We start from the raw sequence: 21,284 nt of genomic DNA, 5'->3' as shown, positions 1-21,284 counted from the left end.
TTCCCTACCCAAAAGTGGTGGTCCACCGTTTGGTAGGACATATAAGTAAAGTCCTGGCACTTTTCTGCCATTGTATTTAACTGTTACTTGCATTTTTCCCTTCGGGTAAACTTTTTGTCCCGTATATGTTTTTAATTTAATTTCCGTATCCTTTAAGGGAATGCGTTTGAACAGCCTGTTATAATCTTGTTCATTAATTACTGATAGGGCTGAACCCGTGTCCAGCTCCATATTAACTTCGACGCCTGCTACCTTCATTTTAACCCACATTGTGCTGTGGTCCTCCGTTTTGTCTACACCATATAACTTGAGACATCCCAGACCTTTAGGCTCTGCTTTTGTGCCTTCCTGTGACTCGTCTGAGCTACTGTCAGACATCTTATGTATTTTTGTCCTTGCCTTGGTACTGCTCGGACTGCCCCCACTATTGGGTTTCGTACCCGACCGACAAACTTTCGCTATATGCCCCTTTTTCCCACACTGCCGGCATATTTTATCACGAAACCAACAATTACTTTGGTCGTGGGTGGTTTTGCCACAACGGTAGCATTTACCTTTGTGAAATGTCACCTCATGGGAGTCATAGCAGGTTGTGGTTTGTCGCATTTGAGCAGCACCCTGTGCTGCTGCTTCATGGACCGATGCTATTTCAATCGCCTGATCTAGGCTGAGCTGTTTCTTGGCTAGCAACCATTTTCGTGTACTCTCATTTAACATGCCACAGACAAATCTGTCTCTGATCGCGTCCGCCGAAAAGGCTCCAAACTGGCAATGTTTGGACAACCTTCTGAGCTCAGCCAAATAGGCTGCCTGTGACTCATCATTCCTTTGGTCGCGTCTGTAGAAGCGGTACCTTTCCACTATAAATGGTGGCTTAGGGTTTAAATGTTCCCTTAACGTATCAACAATTTGGGCATACGTTTTGTCTGCTGGCTTTTCTGGAGTAAGAAGGTTCCTCAGCAGACCGTATGTTTTTGCCCCCATAAAATTTAATAAGGTTGCTGCCTTTTCGTCATCTTTCACCTTGTGTACTATTCAATAAAGTTCATGCCTTTTGACATAGGCATCCCACTCTTCTGTGTCCTCAACAAATTCTGACAACCAACCTTCTTTAGACATTTTAAACTGCTGAAGAGCTTTTCCCGCCTTTGTCCACTAGATGGCATTTTTTTAATTTTTTAATTATAAACTGCTGAAGAGAAAAAACTGTTCCCCTTTGTCCACTAGATGGCGTTTTTCCCACCTTTTCGCCTGCTGCTGCTAACGACCTCTCTCCAGCGTCGTTATTTTTGGCCCTTGCAGCTCCCGTTATGGCCACCGCCGCTATTAACAACGACCTTCCCCTCTCGTGGCTTGCTAGTCCTCGTGGCTCCGTTTGTTCCCCAGATCGCCTGCCCGTTCTGGCCCTTGCAGCTCCCGTTCCCCGGGAAGGATTTCAGTTTACCTGGCCCTGGGTGGACTTTTGCCCTGTGGCTGGAGCGCCCGTTCAGCCTCTTCTCTCAGCTGCTGCAGCTTCTGTTGGAACCCTCTCTCTCTCCGTTGCTGCCGCTCCTCCCGAACCCGGAGTGCTGGGCGGCCTCCTTCGGTTGACGCTGGACTCTGCAGGCTGGCTGGTAAGAAGCCTCTCTCCTTCTCTCTGCGTACTGCTGCCATTCCTTTGTTGCACTGTGTACTGGTGAGTTCGAACCTTACTCGTCGCCAGTATAAAGTATGTGTCTATACTTAATCCAATAATGAAGAGACAGCTTGGAAGATTCAACGTAGGTCTTTACTTAATACCAACAGGCGGGAACTGAGGGGAGATCAGTACCCACAGTACTATTTATACCCCTATGGCCAGGAGTGGTACTATGGTATCACTACGCCCTACAAAGTAGTGCCGCCCTGGCCATAGGTTTAAAGTAACATACATATTACATACACAACATAGAGCAACAGAAGGACCTTGGAGGGCATGTCCACAGATCCCTGAAGGTAGCAGGACAGGTAGATAAGGTGGTTAAGAAGGTATACAGGATACTTTCCTTTATTAGCCAAGGCATAGAATATATGAGCAGGGAGGTTATGCTTGAACTGCATAAAACACTAGTTAGGCCACAGCAAGAGTACTGCGTACAGTTCTGGTCACCATATTACAGGGAAGATGTGATTGCACTAGAGCGGGTACAGAGGAGATTTACATGGTTGTAGACTGGGCTGGGGAATTTTAGCTGAGGAAAGATTGGATAGGCTGGGGTTGTTTTCTTAAGAACAGAGGAGGCTGAGGGGAGATTTAATTGAGGTGTATAAAATTATGAGGGGCCTAGATAGAGTGGACAAGAAGCACCTATTTCCCTTAGCAAATAGGTGAATAACCAGGGGCATAGATTTAAAGTAATTGGTAGAAGGATTTGAGGGGAGTTGAGAATGTTTTTCACCCAGAGGGCGGTGGGGGTCTGGAATGCACTGCCTGAAAGGGTGGTAGAGGCAGAATTCCTCATCGTATTTAAAAAGTGTTTGGATATGCACTTGAAGTGCTGTAACCTGCAAGGAAATGGACCAAGAGCTGGAAAGTTGGATTAGGCAAGATAGCTCTTTTAGCCGGCACAGACACAGTGGACCGAATGGTCTCCTTCTGTGCCACAAATTTCTATGATTCTATAATTAATTCACTTGTAGTAGCTGTTCATATGTCAATCCTTTACCGTGCTGTTAAGTGAGGAACTGTTGATTTTTTTCTGTATATTATAATTGTGGCTTTCTTGAAATGCTTTAGAAAATGTATGGTCCTAAATGGGAAGTTCCATGACTATAAAATGACAATGAATAGGTTACTGATGCAGACTTATAGAATGGTTACAGCACAGAAGGAGGCCATTTGGCCTGTCGATCTTGTGCTGGTTCTCTGCAAGAGTACTTCAGCTAGTCCCACTCCCCTTAGCCTTGCAAATTTTTTTCCTTCAGGTACTTAACCAATTCCCTTTTGACAGCCACAATTGAATCTGCCTCCACCACCCTTTCAGGCAGTGCATTCCAGATCCTAACCACTCGCTGCGTAAAAAGGTTTTTCCTCAAGTCGCCTGTGATCCTTTGGTTCTTCATTAATCACCTTAAATCTGTGTCCTCTGGTTCTCGACCCTTCTGTCAATGGGGACAGTTTTTCTCTGTCTAGACCCCTCATGATTTTGAACACCACTATCAAATCTTCTCTCAACTTTCTCTGCTCCAAGGACAACAATCCCAGCTTCTCTGGTCTATCCATGTAACTGAAGTCCCTCATCCCTGGAAATATTCTTGTAAATCTTTTCTGCACCCTCTCTAAGGCCTTCACATCCTTTATAAAGTGCGGTGCCCAGAATTGGACACAATACTCCAGTTGTGGACGGACCTGTGTTTTATAGAGGTTCATCATAACTTCCTTGCTTTTGTACTCTATGGGCTCGAATTTCATCGGGCCATTGAGGCGGAATTGGAGGCGTGTGGGGGGTTAAAATTGCGAAATCGGGGGGGGCACGAACTCAACCCACCTCCATGCCTGTTTCCCAGGAGGCGGGTACCCAACCTGTGCTGGGAGCCACCTCCCCGAGGCGGGAAGGGGATTAGTGCCAATTAACTGCCTGTTAACAGGTAGTTAACAGGCAGTTTTTAGCCTAATCCCTATTTTTAGCCCTGAAGTGTGGGCTGCCCGACGGCTACAAACCACGCCAAGTTAGGGAGGCGGCCCGTCGAGCTGAAGGGCTTGGAGGGTTTGAGATGTCGGTATTCAGGTGAGTAATGGGTGCATGAGTGCTGAGGTAAGTGTGTTTGGTGTATGTAAAGTGTTTAAATAAGTTTTACTTACCTTTACTTACTAATGCAGGCTTCCTTCCTTCAGGTCTCGGGAGTCCCTCATCTCACCGGCACAGAAAGCAGAATGGCCGCGAGCTGTCAAAAGTTGCAGCCTCTGCTTTCTGTTCTGGACAGATCTCTAAATCAGCCTGAGAGGAAGGAATTAACTTAGAGTACAGATTGTCAGTGTTTGACAGCTTCAAAGAGCTGTCAAACGCTGATATTTCATCTGTCAAAAGCTCTTGACAGATGAAATGTCAATCTGTGATGTCACCTGTTGCCAGGTGGCCCTTAATTGGCCTGCTGAGCCCACTGGGTTGGCCACAAATCGATGGAGGCGGGACTACAACCCCAAAAGTGGGAGTCCCGCCCCCTACTCACCTCCATTGATAAAATCCAGCCCTATGCCTCTATTTATGAAGCCCAGGATCCCGTATGCTTTTTTAACCGCTTTCTCAACCTGCCCTGTCACTTTCAACGATTTGTGCACATATACCCCAGGTCTCTCTGTTCATGCACCCCTTTAGAATTGTACTCTTTAGTTTATATTGCCTCTCCTCGTTCTTCCTACCAAAATGTATCACTTCGCACTTTTCTGCGTTAAATTTCATCTGCCACATGTTCGCCCATTCCACCAACTTGTCTATGCCCTCTTAAAGTCTCCTCACTGTTTACTATACTTCCAAGTTTTGTGTCATCTGCAAATTTTGAAATTGTGCCCTGTACACCCAAGTGCAAGTCATTAATATATATCAAGAAAAGCAGTGGTCCTAGTACCGACCCCTGGAGAACGTCACTGTGTACCTTCTTCCAGTCTGATAAACAACCGTTCACCGCTACTCTCTGTTTCCTGTCACTTAGCCAATTTCATATCCATGCTGCCACTGTCCCTTTTATTCCATGGGCTTCACTTTTGCTGGCAAGCCTATTATGTGACACTTTATCAAACACTTTTTGGAAGTCCATGTACACCACATCAATCGCATTGCCCTCATCAACGCTTTCTGTTACCTCATCAAAAAACTCAATCAAGTTAGTTAAACACAATTTGCCTTTAACAAATCCGTGCTGGCTTTCCTTAATTAATCCACACTTGTCCAAGTGACTGTTAATTTTGTCCTAGATTATCGTTTCTAAAAGCTTCACCACTACCGAGGTTAAACTGACTGGCCTGTAGTTGTTGGGTTTATCCTTAAGCCCTTTTTTGAACAAATGTGTAACATTTGCAATTCTCCAGTCCTCTGCACCACCCCAGTATCTAAGGAGGACTGGAAGATTATGGCCAGTACCTCTGCAATTTCTACCTTTACTTCCTTCAGCATCCTAGGATGCAACCTATCCAGTCCTGGTGACTTATCAACTTTATGTACAGCCAGCCTTTCCAGTACCTCCTCTTTATCAATTTTTATCCCATCCAGTATCTCAACTACCTCTTTCACCTATGACTTTTAGAGTATGAGAGTATATTTTGATATACAGCAAAATGGATATTATAATTGAACCAAGAGAGTCCCACTGGTTGGGATTTTTAACTAAGCAAGTTATTATAATTGAATATTATGCTCTAAACGTGTAAATTATGTTGCACAAGTTTGACGTAACAAATCCTAATCTTTGTTTTTCATCTGTCTATTACAGATGTATTTGTGAAGTCATTAATGAAGCAGTATTGAAACACAATGTGATCTATGTGTCAAGTGCCGGCAATAATGGACCTTGCCTTTCCACTGTAGGCTGTCCAGGTGGAACTACTTCCAGTGTCATTGGTAGGAACTGATTTTATTTAACTCCTGTATGACACTATCCAGAAGTAATGATTTTTTAAAAATAATTTTTCCACCAATTTTCTCACCTTTCCTGAAGGCACTGACTGCTGCTAAGGTATGGTTCCCAGGTACCAAGTGCTTCTGGTACCTCATTCAGGTGCCATTCTTCATTTGTGAACATGGCCAGTGACTGCCCTCAAGCTATTTGATGGCAGTGGGCATCACAGTCAAGCTTTATCCCGTTAGCATCCGTTGTCCACTCCCTCCACACCTGCAGCAAGGGTATGCAGATAGCAATGGCGGGGGGGGGTTTATCTTCGCCAAGTTTCCCCATCCCAACCCAAAGGTTTTGGGAGCAATTGTATTGCTGCTACAGCCATACTAGCTTAATGAGCTCACTGAGCAGAGACCAGGGGGCAAACCTAAACCTTTCCAATTTGTATGTCTCTGCTACTCAATGGTTTAACCAGTTGCACCTTGACCAAAATGCTTATTTAAACAACAGTTCTCATAACTATTTGGAAATTGGTTAATTTGCCCATTACTTAATGTGTGCCTTTTTAAAACAAATATGCTTAATTTATTATTACAAAACCTTCCAGTAATGCCCCTATACCAAACAATTCCTCATGTCGCTGAAGACCACCGAGAACCAATTTCAGCTCTGGTCAAAGATCAAATTAATGAATGTAAACTGGTTAAACTGAAAATCTACTGTTGGATGATTAATATTTCGACACTTGTAAAATGCCACTGATTCATTATCTGACGTACAATCAACTCTTCATCCGGATTCCATCTTTGGTAAAGATTAATTTTTGCTCGCGAGAGAATTTCTGTCTAAGCAGATGCAGCCACTCGTGTAAATTTGTGGCAGATTTTTTTCTTCGATGCTTTGGCTGGAGTTTTCTGCTTGTGCACTCATCAGCTTGTGATTTTCCATTTAATGGGCACAAAATTACAGGCACCCTTAGTTTCTAAATAGAAATTCTCAACAATACAAAATCTGCTGTGTATGAGTGCAGTTTATGTGTGAGGTAAGACCTGTGGAAAATTGAACCCAAAACTAAATAGTTTAGGAAGGAAATCTCATTTTGTAGTTTTAAGCATCTTCCAGTCACTGGCTGAAACTAGTTTCTACTTAAATTATTTGATAGCCAGGTTTGATTAATGCTTTTGCAACCACATGTAGTAATTAAAAATACCGCCAAATTCAGCCGTATATAACCTGTACCACCACTCCTAATGATGCTGGGTCAAAAATTAATAACATTCTGGCATAGGTATTTTCTTCCCCGTCCCTTACTAAGCACAAATCACTGTTTGAGCAAGTGGGCAGGTGACCTGCTGTGCATATTTGTGGTCCTTGTTCATTTAGGTTTGTGTTTCTGCCTTTTCCTGAACATGTACGTCATCTCAGCCAAGACCAGAAAATTACTGTACAGAGTATTAAGAGTGACCCTATGCCCAACCATTCTGTGGTACAATATTTGCTTTGATTGTGTGCTGGTCTGCACTATGTAGTCTGCTATAATTTATTTAGCTCCTATTTACTTAAACAGCAGCCCGAGGCAGCGAGGCCCAGAGCCCCGAGACCGGAGAGGCAGCGGACCTGTGAGGGATCACCAGAGGCGGCGGAGGTACTTAAACAGCAGCCCGAGGCAGCGAGGCCCAGAGCCCCGAGACTGGAGAGGCAGCAGACCTGCGAGGGATCACCAGAGGTGGCGGAGGTACTTAAACAGCAGCCCGAGGCAGCGAGGCCCAGAGCCCCGAGACCGGAGAGGCAGCGGACCTGCGAGGGAGCACCAGAGGCGGCGGAGGTACTTAAACAGCAGCCCGAGGCAACGAGGCCCAGAGCCCCGAGACCGGAGAGGCAGCGGACCTGCGAGGGATCACCAGAGGCGGCGGAGGTATTAAACAGCAGCCCGAGGCAGCAAGGCCCAGAGCCCCGAGACCAGAGAGGCAGCGGACCTGTGAGGGATCACCAGAGGTGGCGGAGGTACTTAAACAGCAGCCCGAGGCAGCGAGGCCCAGAGCCCCGAGACCGGAGAGGCAGCGGACCTGCGAGGGAGCACCAGAGGCCCGACCAATCCAGGTTCCGGGAGAGAGGTAAAAAGTAATCCAAGTGTGATGCTAGCAGGAAGCAGGTAAGTGATTGGTTGGTGAGTATTTCTCTCTTTTTTAAACTTTAACTCTGTTTTATAGTTTCTAAGGTCTCTCTGGTGTAGCGGGGACTGTTGGTAAACTATTTAACTGTAGTGTAATTAGTGGGATTGATTGATTTAATTTAAACTCAATTAATTAAAGGGTAAGTCATGGCAGGAAAGCCGGGCCCCGTGATCTGCTCCTCCTGCGAGATGTGGGAACTCAGGGACACTTCCTGTGTCCCTGACAACTACATGTGCAGGAAGTGCACCCAGCTGCAGCTACTGACAGACCGCATTGTGGCACTGGAGCTGCGATTGGATGCATACTGGAGCGTTCACAATGCTCGGGACATCGTGAATAGCACATTTAGGGAGTTGGACACACCACAGGTAGAGGTTAGACAGGAAGAAAGGGAACGGGTGACCAACAGGCAGAGTACTAGGCGCAGGCAGGTAGTGCAGGGATCCCCTGTGGCCATGCCCCTCTCCAACAGATATACCACTTTGAGTACTGTTGGGGGGGATGGCTTATCAGAGGAAGGCAGCAGCAGCCAACTTCCTGGCACCAGGGGTGGCTCTGCTGCACAGAATGGAAGGAAAAAGTGTGGTAGAACTATAGTAATAGGGGATTCAATTGTAAGGGGAATAGATAGGCGTTTCTGCGGCCGCAAACGAGACTCCAGGATGGTGTGTTGCCTCCCTGGTGCAAGGGTCAAGGATGTCTCCGAGCGGCTGCAGAACATCTTGGAAGGGGAGGGTGAACAGTCAGTTGTCGTGGTGCATATAGGCACCAACGATATAGGTAAAAAGCGGGGTGAGGTCCTAAAAGCGGAATATAGGGAGTTAGGAGGTAAATTAAAAAACAGGACCTCAAAGGTAGTAATCTCAGGATTGCTACCAGTGCCACGTGCTAGTCAGAGTAGAAATAGAAGGATACTTCAGATGAATACGTGGCTAGAGGAATGGTGCAAGGGGGAGGGATTCAAGTTCCTGGGACATTGGAACCGGTTCTGGGGGAGGTGGGACCAGTTCAAACCGGATGGTCTGCACCTGGGCAGGGCTGGAACCGGTGTCCTAGGGGGAGTGTTTGCTAGTGCTGTGGGGGAGGGTTTAAACTAAAGTGGAAGGGGGTTGGGAACCTGAGCAGGGAGACAGAGGAAAGGAAAACAAGGATAAAAGCAAAAGATAGGAAGGAGAAAAACAAAAGTGGCAGTCAGAGAAATCAACGGTTTAAATCAAACGTGGCCACAGTAAATAATAATTCTAATAGGTCTAAGAGCGTTAAAAAAACAAGCCTGAAGGCTTTGTGTCTTAATGCGAGGAGCATTTGTAATAAGGTGGATGAATTGGCTGCGCAAATAGAGGTAAACGAATATGATTTGGTTGGGATTACGGAAACGTGGCTCAAGGACGGCCAAGACTGGGAACTCAACATCCAGGGGTATTCGATATTCAGGAAAGATAGGCAAAAAGGAAAGGGAGGAGGGGTAGCTTTACTGGTTAAAGAAGGGATTAACACAATTGTAATGAAGGATATTAGCTCTGATGAGGTGGAATCTGTATGGGTAGAATTGAGAAATACTAAGGGGAAAAAAGCATTAGTGGGAGTGGTATATAGACCTCCAAACAGTAAGGCGGAGGTTGGGGATGGCATTAAAAGGGAAATTAAAGAAGCGTGCAATAAGGGCACAGCAGTCATCATGGGTGACTTTAATCTACATATAGATTGGGCTAACCAAATTAGTAACAATACTGTGGAGGAGGAATTCCTGGAGTGTTTACGGGATGGTTTGCTGGACCAATATGTTGAGGAACCAACCAGAGATCAGGCTATCTTAGACTGGGTATTATGTAACGAGAAAGGATTAATTAGCAATCTTGTTGTTCGAGGCCCCTTGGGTCGGAGCGATCATAATATGATCGAATTCTTCATTAAGATGGAGAATGAAGTATTTGACTCAGAAACTAGGGTCCTCAATTTAAATAAAGGAAACTATGATGGTCTGAGGAGCGAGTTGGGTAGGATTGATTGGGGAATGGCACTCAAAGGGTTGACGGTGGATAGGCAATGGCAAACAGTCAAAAACCGAATGGATGAACTACAGAAGTTGTTCATCCCAGTTTGGCATAAAAATAAAACAAAAAAGGTGACTCAACCGTGGCTAACAAGGGAAATTAGGGATAGCATAAGATCCAAGGAGAGGACATACAAATTGGCCAGAAAAAGCAATAATCCTGAGGATTGGGAGCAGTTTAGGATTCAACAAAGGAGGACAAAGGGATTAATTAAGAAAGGGAAAATAGAATATGAAAGTAAGCTTTCAGGGAACATAAAAACTGACTGTAAAAGCTTTTATAGATATGTAAAGAGGAAAAGATTGGTGAAGTCAAGCGTAGGTCCCTTGCAGTCAGAATCGGGGGAATTTATAATGGGGAGCAAAGAAATGGCAGACCAACTAAATACATATTTTGGTTCTGTCTTCACAAAGGAGGACATAAATAACCTCCCAGAAATACCGCGGAACATAGGGTCTGATGAAAGGGTGGAACTGAAAGATATCAGTATTTGTAGGGAAATGGTGTTAGGAAAATTGATGGGACTGAAGGCCGATAAATCCCCAGGGCCTGATAATCTACATCCCAGGGTACTTAAGGAAGTGGCCCTAGAAATAGTAGATGCATTGCTGGTCATCTTCCAGAACTCAATAGACTCTGGAACAGTACCCATGGATTGGAGGGTAGCTAATGTTACCCCACTATTCAAAAAAGGTGGCAGAGAAAAAGCGGGGAATTATAGACCGGTAAGCCTGACATCGGAAGTGGGGAAAATGCTAGAGTCCATTATAAAAGATGTAATAGCAGAGCACTTGGAAAGCAGTGACACGATCGGACAAAGTCAACATGGATTTACAAAAGGTAAATCATGCTTGACTAATCTACTGGAATTTTTTGAGGATGGAACTGGTAAAATAGATAAGGGAGAACCAGTGGATGTGGTGTATTTGGACTTTCAGAAGGCTTTCAATAAGGTCCCGCATAAAAGGTTAGCGTGCAAAATTAAGGCACATGGGATTGGGGGCAAGGTATTGACTTGAATAGAGAACTGGTTGGCGGACAGAAAACAAAGAGTTGGAATAAACGGGTCGTTTTCCGAGTGGCAGGCAGTGACTAGTGGGGTACCGCAAGGATCGGTCCTGGGACCCCAGCTGTTCACAATATATATTAATGATCTGGATGAGGGAATTGGATGTAATATCTCCAAATTTGCAGACGACACAAAGCTGGGTGGGAGGGTATGCTGTGAGGAGGATGTCATGAAACTCCAGTACGATTTGGACAGGTTGGGTGATTGGGCAGAAACATGGCAAATGCACTATAATGTGGATGAATGTGAGGTTATCCACTTTGGTGGCAAAAATAGGAAGGCAGATTATTATTTGAATGGCAATAGATTGGGAGAAGGGGAAGTGCAAAGAGACCTAGGTGTTCTTGTGCACCAGTCGCTGAAGGTAAGCATGCAGGTGCAGCAGGCGGTTAAGAAGGCAAATGGTATGTTGGCCTTCGTAGCAAGAGGGTTCGAGTACAAGAACAAGGATGTCTTGCTGCAGTTGTACAGGGCCTTGGTGAGACCGCACCTTGAGTATTGTGTGCAGTTTTGGTCACCTTACCTGAGGAAGGACATTCTTGCCATGGAGGGAGTGCAGCGAAGATTTACCAGGCTGATACCTGGGATGGCAGGAATGATGTACGAGGAGAGATTGTGTCGATTGGGCTTATACTCACTGGAGTTTAGAAGATTGAGAGGGGATCTTATCAAAACCTATAAAATTCTGTCCGGTCTGGACAGACTAGATGCAGAAAGGATGTTTCTGATGGCCGGGGAGTCCAGAACCAGGGGTCATAGTCTAAGGATAAGGGGTAAGCCATTTAGGACTGAAATGAGGAGGAATTTCTTCACCCAGAGAGTGGTGAACCTGTGGAATTCTCTGCCACAGAGGGCGGTGGAGGCCAGTTCATTAAATATATTCAAGAAAGAGTTGGATATATTTCTTGAGGCTAAAGGGATCAAGGGATATGGGGAGAAGGCAGGGACAGTGTACTGAATTTGGATGATCAGCCATGATCTCATTGAATGGCGGAGCAGGCTCGAAGGGCCGAATGGCCTACTCCTGCTCCTTATGTTTCTATGTTTCTATTTAAGCCTTCATAAATAGTTCAGTGGACAGGAATTTTAGTTTGTGTTAACTTTTTCATGTCCTATTTTATCTTGACTGAACTTCACTCCTTTCATGTATAATTATTGCATTCCAAGTATATCGCTTTCATTGTTGGTATTTTGTGTAGATAATTGCTGTCTGTTTTATTGGGTCTGAAATGTTTGTCACAAGGCTAAGGATAGCCATGTAAAAAAAGTCTAGGAGAATACATGATGTGACTAGCAATGGTTATTTGAAATTAGCCATTGAGCAATATTAGATTGCATAACTTGGGGCTTGTCCATTAAGTTGTCTTGTATGAGCAGCTGAGTTGTGTAGTCTACAGTCACATTGTTTAATCTATACTGTACAGTTGTTTTTGAAGGATAAACAAAAGTTATTAATCCAAGATACCTCCATAGAGTTATTATTTTAAATATTCTATCTGCAGCATTCCTCTGTGGAGCCCTCCATGCCATGCATCATTTAATTCTGCAGAAATCGAGTGCACATGTTAGGTGAAGTGAGCTAAGGGCATCACCTTTTTTGCATGTCTGATTTGTAATATTGGTGTCAGTAGATTGGTCTATTAACAGATAACTTGTTTTAATATATTACTGTTTTGCTGATGTAATATCAAGGCAAACATACATTGAAGGTTAGTATCAATCCAAAAGCAATATAAATATATTATTTAATAAGTACTGCCAACTTGTACCTATGGATTTGATCTAAGTAATTAACTTCTCATAAAGTTATTGGTTTGGCTCAGAAGTAGTTCCACCATAGAATGTTTCCAAATACCGATTGCATAATATAATTTTGAAATTAAATGAGTTTGGGCTCTATCTGCAGGTGTTGGTGCATATGTCTCATCTGACATGATGGTTGCTGAATACTCCTTGCAAGAGAAGCTGCCTGCCAACCAGTATACCTGGTCTTCAAGAGGACCATGGTAAGCAACTTCTGTGTTGGTCAACTCGTTGGCTTATGCAGAAGCTTTTATGGTAAACTTATCATGAATAGTGCAGTAGTAACTAATAAATCCTGAGTAATGTACTGTAATAAGAATACAGTAACAATGATTTATTCTAAAAATGTTACCTGTGTTTTTTTATCTCTCCATATGATTGTTTCCTTATTTTTTTTACCCTGCTGCCTTGAAATTGTGCTGTGTGCTATTAGTAATGAATGAGTTAACCTGTTTGTATGAAATTCTTTTGTTCTATTTTAATTAAGGCATTAATTCATTATTTTAAATAGTGTAATTTCAAGGCATGTGTCCTTTAGTAAGGAGGTCATGCTTATTGAGATTTAGAAACCATTTGTGTCCAGTCAAAGGGAGGTATTCTTAATATAGGGTGAAGTATTTATAGTTTCATATTTCTGGGAAGAAATGCCTTCTCAAGGGATGAATTCAATTGATTTTGTTCATGCTGGCACAGCTAGTCAGTATTGCCTTTTATCTATCAGCACGTGGGTAAGAAAAATATGAGCTAGCACTGCTGTTGCACTGCATCCTGTGGTAAGATCCTGGTTCTTCCCCTGCGATTCTGACATTGGTATGTTAGACATGAGAAAGTTTTTTCCCAAATGGTGAGAAATCTCAGGCCAAATTCATTGCTTTTATGCAGCTTCTAGGGACTGGTCTATAACTTAAGTTTTCCAAATCAGCAGGTTTAGGAAGGTCCCTCATTTTTACCTGTCATTTTAAAGTGTAACTGTAGTGTATGCATCCGTCTACCTTTAAGAAACACCATTGTATGTAACCGTTCACCTTTAAGAGAACTATTTTAGGTGTGGCACTACTTTGTTGGCTTCTGTATACTGTAATACCGACGGTGACCACACCAGTATATAAGTGCTGTGTCAGGATTTATTTGGCAGATTCGCCCTGACCTTCGAATAGTAAAGTCCTGTTTTAAGTTACTCTGGTAGTCTGTGTATTAATTAACTAAACAACTCACAGACTTTACAGTGGCGACGAGTCCGATCGTACCCTGCGGCAACAATACCTCCGAAGCAGTTAACGAGCGTCGAGAAGAGGCAACCGCCCTCATCATTCTGCTGGGAGAAAACTCGAGTCTGCAGAGCTGGAAAGGAGGAAGAATTCAGGGACAAAGACTTCCATCAGCAACAGGCACTGACTGTCCCTTCTGCCACGGTGAGGAGTGAGCCGATCAGCACGAGAAGTAAGCCGGCCACGGTGACTGTGAGTAAGGGAAAAGTAAAAAGAATAACCGGAGGATAAGGGCGGTGCACTCGACCATGGTCGAGGGGGAAAGGAGCCGGACAGAAGTCGGGTCCAGAGGCGCTGAGACTGGGGCAGCGTGGAGCAAGGAAGCCACGGTACAGACAGGCTGGGGGACGCAACGGCGTCGTGAGACAGCTAGACCGCGACCGGCGAAAAAGGCCGGGCAGCGACCGAAGCCACGAAGCGCTGTGACCGAGAGCGTAGGCGCGGGAAGAGATTAACTCAGCCGCAGCCGGGGAGGGAAGCACCGGACTGCGAGAGGGCTGGGAGGCGCGATTGGGAGCCAAGTGAGCGGGAGAGGCAGAGCCGACCAAGGGGGAACTGAGCGAGAGCCAGTCCAGCGGCTGAAACTGTTCTCCGTCAACGGGGTGTACCCAGTGCCGGTAGAGCCGAGCGAGCGGGAGAGAGACAGAGCCCGAGCAAGGGGAACCGACCGAGAGCCAGCCCAGCGACTGAAACTGTTCGCCGTCAACGGGGTGTACCCAGCGCCGGTTGCCCTGCCGAGAAAAGGGAAAGCCCTGAAGCCGACGCGCAGGCTGTGAACCTGAAAGCCAGCGGCCGTCGCCCGTGGGGAAAGTGTACCCCTCCCGCTAGGGAAGAAACGCGGGAAGCCGCCATTAGGCGGGGAAGAAGACAGAAGCGGGAAACCGCCATTGAAGTGGGCGGGGAGAGAAGATAAGCGCGGGAAACCGCCATTTTCGCGGGAACCGCCATCTTGGAAAAAAAAAGAAAAGAAAATTTAAAGAAATAATTCGTGGTGTTACCAGGAAGAGAGGAAGATGCCTAAGCGTGGTAACATCAACGATTTTAATTCTGAGGTAGAAGACTGGGCCACGTATGTGGAACGCATTGAGATCTATTGTGAGGCCAATAAAATAGAAGAAGATGACAAAGCTATAACCTTGCTAAACTCGATGGGCGCGAAGACATACGGGCTCTTGAAGCATCTACTAGCACCAGCTAAACCGGCGGATCAGACTTTCGATGATATTGTGACTGTTCTGAAGGATCACTTGAACCCCACACCGTTGATGTTGGCGGAACGATTCAAATTCTATGCGAGAGCGCAAAGGAAAGACGAAAGCAACGCAGAATACTTGGTCGAACTGCGTAGACTAGCGAAACACTGCCAGTTTGGAGGGAATCTGACAGAGGCATTGCGAGACAAGTTCGTGTGCGGGTTGTCAAAGGAAGGAACGCAAAAGCGACTACTCGAAGAGAACGACCTTACACTTGACAGGGCTGTCCTTATTGCAGCATCGCACGAAGCCGCAGCGAAGGGAACTGCGGAAATGCAGCTAAAGGCAGCGGCACTCAGTGTGGATCAAATTACCTCGAGTACAACAAAATGCTATCGTTGTGGGAAGACAACACACGACCAGAACCAATGCTGGTTTAAGAACCAGGAATGTAGGAAATGTGGCAAACTGGGTCACATAGCTAAGGTATGCCGGTCAGGGAAGAAGACCAACAACCAAAGGAAGCCATCACAGGAAAAGTACAACAAGGTACACAAGGTGGCTGAGAAGAGTTCAGACGAACAGAATTCGGACTCAGACCCAAACGGCCAGGAGCTGGGCAGTCTGAGAATTCACAATGTGAGTAAGGAAGCTGACCTACAATCTATCTGGGTCATGCTAAAAATAGCTGGAGTCCAAGTGAAAATGGAGTTGGACACTGGATCAGCTCTATCAGTCATAAATCGAAGGGATTACCACCGGCTATTCTCACATATACCCTTAAGAGATACCAAGTTCGTATTGCAGACATACACGGGGCATAAAGTATACCCCATGGGGAAGATAAGAGTCAAGGTGAGAGATGGGGGTAAAGAACACCCAAGAATGAACTTATACGTACTACCTGAAGGAGGACCACCACTTCTGGGACGGGAGTGGATCAAGAAAATAGACATGGAATGGCACTATCTAAAAGCCATAACGAGTGAGGACTCGGTGCAGACAATCAGCTCAGATTCTGAAACGGATGACGATAAGACCAAACCAAATATGAAAGACAAGGCTAAAATGGACTTGCCGACTAAGGTTGGAAGAACGAAGGCATGCATAAAGGCTTATGCGCCAGAGAAGAACAAAGTTTCAGAACAGAACTCCTCCGAACAACGACAACATAGTTTGACAGAGAATTCTGAGTCTGTTCAGTTTACAGACATATCCATGACTGACGAACACCGAGCTCGGACTCAACTTTATTTCAAATTACGACAGCAAGTAGAACAAGTGAGTTACCGTCTCGAACAAGAGATGAAAACAATGAAAAAGTTCTATGACACCGAATGGGAGAATCTGGAAAGACAACAGAAGCAGCTAGCTCAAGCAGAGAGCAACCATAGAGCCATTGTGACCAATTACCGATCACATCTCCCTTATGCTGTTCAGGAGTTAGAATATTTGCAGGAAGGAGCAAATGAAGAGGAATCTTCAGGAAGCCAGGATTTTATTCCCGTTCTTCTCTACGACTCCTTACAAGCAGAGTTTGAGAAGTTGAAGGAACAGTATGAACAGGCCCAGGCTACAATCCTGGAGGGGATTAACTCGGCAACCTCCGAAAAGCTAGTTTCAGTAGAAGCATATGAGCAACTAAAGGTTGAACATGAGCAAGAAGTCCAAAGGCTGCAGGAAATTCTTGATGAGCTCAAGGCCAAGACAGACTCATCGGTAGAAGTTCCATCCATAGATGAGAAATTAGAGGTGAAAGACATGGCAGAACATGAAAGACAAGATGTCCAAGAACTCATAAAAATATTGAAGGAAACCCAAGACAAATATGAGGCGGCAATGACCGAGGTTCAACAACTTGAAGAACAGATTCAACTGGGAATCCTTTCAGTGGAAGAAAAGGAAACTGTAAGAATGGCCCCTGAACATGAGCTAGAGAGCATCAAGGCGCAACTTCTCCGAGCGCTGAAAGCCAAAGCACAAGAGGAAAAGAAGGTGAAAGCATTGGAGGAAAAGGTGGATGAAATGGAGAAGACTCTGATCCACAGTGTTCCCGTGGAAGAGTTAACGGTCAGCCAACTCCTTCATATGCTGAGGGACAAGACTCTGCAATGGGAACAATCTGAACACGAGCTTCAATCTTCAAAGGGAAGGAGTTCAGAGCTCTCAAAAGTTATGGAAATAGCTGAGGTTGCAACACAGATTTTACTGGGATGCCAAAAGTACGCTGAATCACGTCTATGTGAACAACAGAATGTTGAAACAGCTGCTCCAGTAGAAGGATTGAATAGCCCGATCAATCAACCCCCGATGGAAGGGGAAGTATTGAAATCACAAATGAGGTCATTAGTGAAGGATTTGCAGGAAACCCAGGAAGAGCGGGATGAATATGAACGCATGAAGAAGTCTCTTCAGGAAAGATGTCTAGGGAGGGAACAACAGTCGGCTAACGTCCAGTTGGGTAAGGAAGAAGTAGCAGGCCCTCTCGCTAGACTAGTTCAGGACGACACCGAATATTACCATGACCTGTTGAGTGACACGGAATATTACGAGGACTTGGTCTGCCCAGCTTGTGATGAAAACTCCCAAAGTGCAGAAATCAGGATGAAGCACTTAAAGTCTAAGGAACATAGGGAGATGGTGGCGCTACAGCTGGCAGCTGATAAGGGAGCCCCGAGAGTCTCCAAGAAGCAGAAAAGAAAAAGACGAAGCAGAAGGTGATAACCATCTAAATCATTATCACTTCTACCAGATCATGTACGTGGGCCCTACGAAGGGAGCCAAATCAGTTGGCAAGTAGGAAAAATTACCAAGGCAGTCCAGCTGTTTGTAAAAGTCAGCACTGCTGGTTCAGCAGGACGGAAGTTCAAGCTGTTAAGTCAAGGGAAAGACTATTGGATGAGTCACGCTAGCAATGTGAACCGGCTACACCACAGAGATGTTGTTCGGACCGAGCCAAGACCAGAGACTGAATCTGTGAACTGTTCCTGCAGAGACTGAATCTGTAAACTGTTTCCCGCATAGATTATACCTGTGAATTGTTTTACATGAAGTTGAATATATGTTATGTTTAATGGGGGACTAAGTATGTTGTAAGCTAAAAAGGGAGGATTGTAGTGTATGTATCCGTCTACCTTTAAGAAACACCATTGTATGTAACCATTCACCTTTAAGAGAACTATTTTAGGTGTGGCACTACTTTGTTGGCTTCTGTATACTGTAATACCGACGGTGACCACACCGGTATATAAGTGCTGTGTCAGGATTTATTTGGCAGATTCGCCCTGACCTTCGAATAGTAAAGTCCTGTTTTAAGTTACTCTGGTAGTCTGTGTATTAATTAACTAAACAACTCACAGACTTTACAGTAACCTACATATTTTAAAGAGTATAAATTTTAATTATTCCTCGAACAGGTTATTAAGAGAGCACTAAAGAGTCCAAGACTACCATATTTGTTCCAGTCAACACCTCAATTATACTTCCTAGTTCCAATTGAAATTCATCTGCACAGGACAGAGCTCTGCATATCTGTTAAACTTTGCACATTTAGGGAATGCAAGACAGGAACAGTCTTCAAACATTTAAATCCACTCTCGTAAGTTTAAAACATGCTGAGGAAGACCAAGAGGTTCGACAGCATAGTGGAGTTATACTCCATGCAATGATAAACTGAAGCAGTGTGTCACTACCTCCTCCAGAGGATCCCATACCATTAGACTGCAGAGTCGAATATTGACTCAGAATTATGCTGCAACTTTAGTGTTGGGATTGTCAAAATGGCAATTAGTTTCTTCTGGACAGAATTGAAAGCTGGATCACAGAAAGTAACAGAATATTAACATTTCCTTTGGGCAAAAAATAGTCTCATTAAATTTGAACACAAAAGTAAAAGCTCCATACCCTGATATCATAAGACTGGTATATATGGAATACTCAACAGAAAACTTAGAAAATGGCACTTTATCCATATGTGACCTGGAACTTGGAGAGCTTCTTGTATCAGCACTGCTCTGAAGTTACTCAATTCCTCTTGTTGGTTACATTTTATGGTGAATGTTTACTTTGCGAATTTCTGATGCTACCAATTTGGCAATTGAAATTGTTGCAGTGGATGAAGCCTCAGGACTCGAGTCTGAGATGACCTGAAGATGAAAAATGCTGTTCTGTGCAATTGATACAGGCCCAGAAATTCGGGTCTCCACGGGTGAGTATGCACGTGGTACTCACCCGTAAGCCCAATGGAAGTGCCGGTTTCCTGCATGCACTGCGCATGCGCGGGAAACCGGCACTTCCATTCCCCTGAAAGAAGGGGTTCAGAAGTCGAACGTGTGCGCAGGAGAGGCTGCGCGTGTGCATCGAACTTACGTTTTTTTTGCAGGCTTTCCCGGGAGGGTATGTCTCCAGAAGTTAGACATATAAAAAGCAGTCGCAAGGCCTGCTTTTTACAAGGTAAGTGGTGAATTAATTAAAATTAAAACATTTTTTCCGCAGGTTTATTATTTTTAAATACTTTAAAGAAAGGTAAGTTTATTTTTAGCCCTGTTAGAAAATGTAATTAATTTTTTCAAAAATGTAAATTATTGTTTAAAATAGTTATTTCATGTAATTTATAGTTTATTTAAAAAATGTGTTTTTAAAAATTTATTTGAAGATTTAGTGATGTTTTGGGGCTTGTAGTATTTATAGATTTGACAGGTCTTCCTGTCAAACTTATGAATGAAGCATTCCCTGCTACCATTGGCTCTCCATGGCCCTCGTGATCCCAGGGGACGCATCGAACTAACTGCGCCCCTGGGATACGCAAGCACTGCGCTCCGGCAGTTGGAGGAGGCCCAGGATCGCAATTCCACGGGGGCTCACAGCTCAATGGCCAGCACGCAAGCTAAGTGCAGGTCGGGGGCTTGCACTCGCAGGAAGCCCCCGACCTGAATTTCTGGGCCATAATGTATCCTTTGTTGTATCAATGGAGGTTTTTTAAAAATTTTGTAAAATTACTTTTTTTGTATTACAGACTAGTTTTTTCCTGCCTATTTTTTAGCCTTAAAAGTGTAGCTAATTGATTTTTAATGCATTTTTTAGTGCTGATGGAGCTCTTGGAGTGAGTATCAGTGCGCCAGGTGGTGCCATAGCTTCTGTCCCAAACTGGACACTAGGTGGAACACAGTTGATGAATGGGACCTCAATGTCTTCTCCAAATGCTTGTGGAGGCATTGCTCTGCTGCTCTCAGGTAACAAATTGTCTTACAATGAATGACTAAATAGTGTGTGGAAACAGAATAATGTTTTTTCCTTTATTATTTAACAGATTACTGGAAGTAAGTGGACATGAAATTTCATAGAATGTTTGTAAATATGGTTCAAGCAGTTGCTTGTTTAATAAAGCAGTCTAACTTGTACATTGAAGCACTAAAATACATTATTGGCCAGAAGTGGTATTTTGGTCGTAGCGATAAAGAAGCTCATTTAGATGTGGAAGAATTATCCTTCAGATCTTCCCAAAATATCTGTCTTATTCCACTCACCTTGATTATAAGTCAACTTGATTCTGGCTCATTGTGCTGTAGGATGTTCACTATAGGTCCGCATCATTATAAGCTGGGACCATATTTTGTTGAGGGTTATTAACATTGATTTTGACGTGGGATGAATCATACATAGAGCTTTTTAGATAATTAACTTCAGGCTTAAGTTATTTCAAAACAAAATAAACAGTGGTGCCAGAACTATAATATTTCTATATCAAAGTGCAAAACTGATCAGATATTTTAGGCTATTCACTGGATTCCCATTTTCTTTTGAGTGTATAAGGAATTGCTGTTTTCTCTCTTGTCCACTGATATATTTTAGATAGATATTCAGCGCTTGATAGTGTTAAAGATTGTGCTCAGCATACTTAATGTATAGGCGCACTTGTCTTTTGGTGCATTTCCAACAAAACGGCCTAAAATGATGTGCAGTATAGAAGTATTTGCAGCAAGTTTTCTATGGGCCATCTACCTAAGTGTTTTATGTTAGGGAACCCTGAAATTCCTACCTTCATTTTTGCTGAGCAAAGTTCTAGTTTATTTACAAGTACAATTTGATGATATTATAATGTGAAGTGATTTTCTTGGTAAATTGTATGTGGTTATAGGATGTTAGCGCTAAGAATG

General features: G+C 44.1%; 1 protein-coding gene across 1 annotated transcript in view; it reads left to right on the top strand.

Annotated features, from left to right (window-relative positions):
• Positions 1 to 20,418, top strand: part of LOC147111658 (tripeptidyl-peptidase 2-like) — a 35,913-nt gene extending 15,495 nt beyond the window's left edge. The window contains exons 3-5 of the mRNA XM_085999922.1: positions 5,446 to 5,573; positions 12,772 to 12,871; positions 20,212 to 20,418. Of these exons, the coding sequence (XP_085856048.1) occupies positions 5,446 to 5,573; positions 12,772 to 12,871; positions 20,212 to 20,386 (403 nt within the window). The 3' untranslated portion in view covers positions 20,387 to 20,418. The remainder of the gene's footprint in view (positions 1 to 5,445; positions 5,574 to 12,771; positions 12,872 to 20,211) is intronic.
• Positions 20,419 to 21,284: the final 866 nt, after the last annotated feature.

The sequence above is a fragment of the Somniosus microcephalus genome, chromosome 10 (assembly GCF_052327205.1).
Source record: "Somniosus microcephalus isolate GS21.2 chromosome 10, FLI_Smic_1.0, whole genome shotgun sequence".
In the NCBI taxonomy this organism is placed as follows: domain Eukaryota; kingdom Metazoa; phylum Chordata; class Chondrichthyes; order Squaliformes; family Somniosidae; genus Somniosus; species Somniosus microcephalus.
The sequence above is the reverse complement of the archived record's forward strand: the minus strand, read 5'-3'. Positions and strand labels throughout refer to the sequence as shown.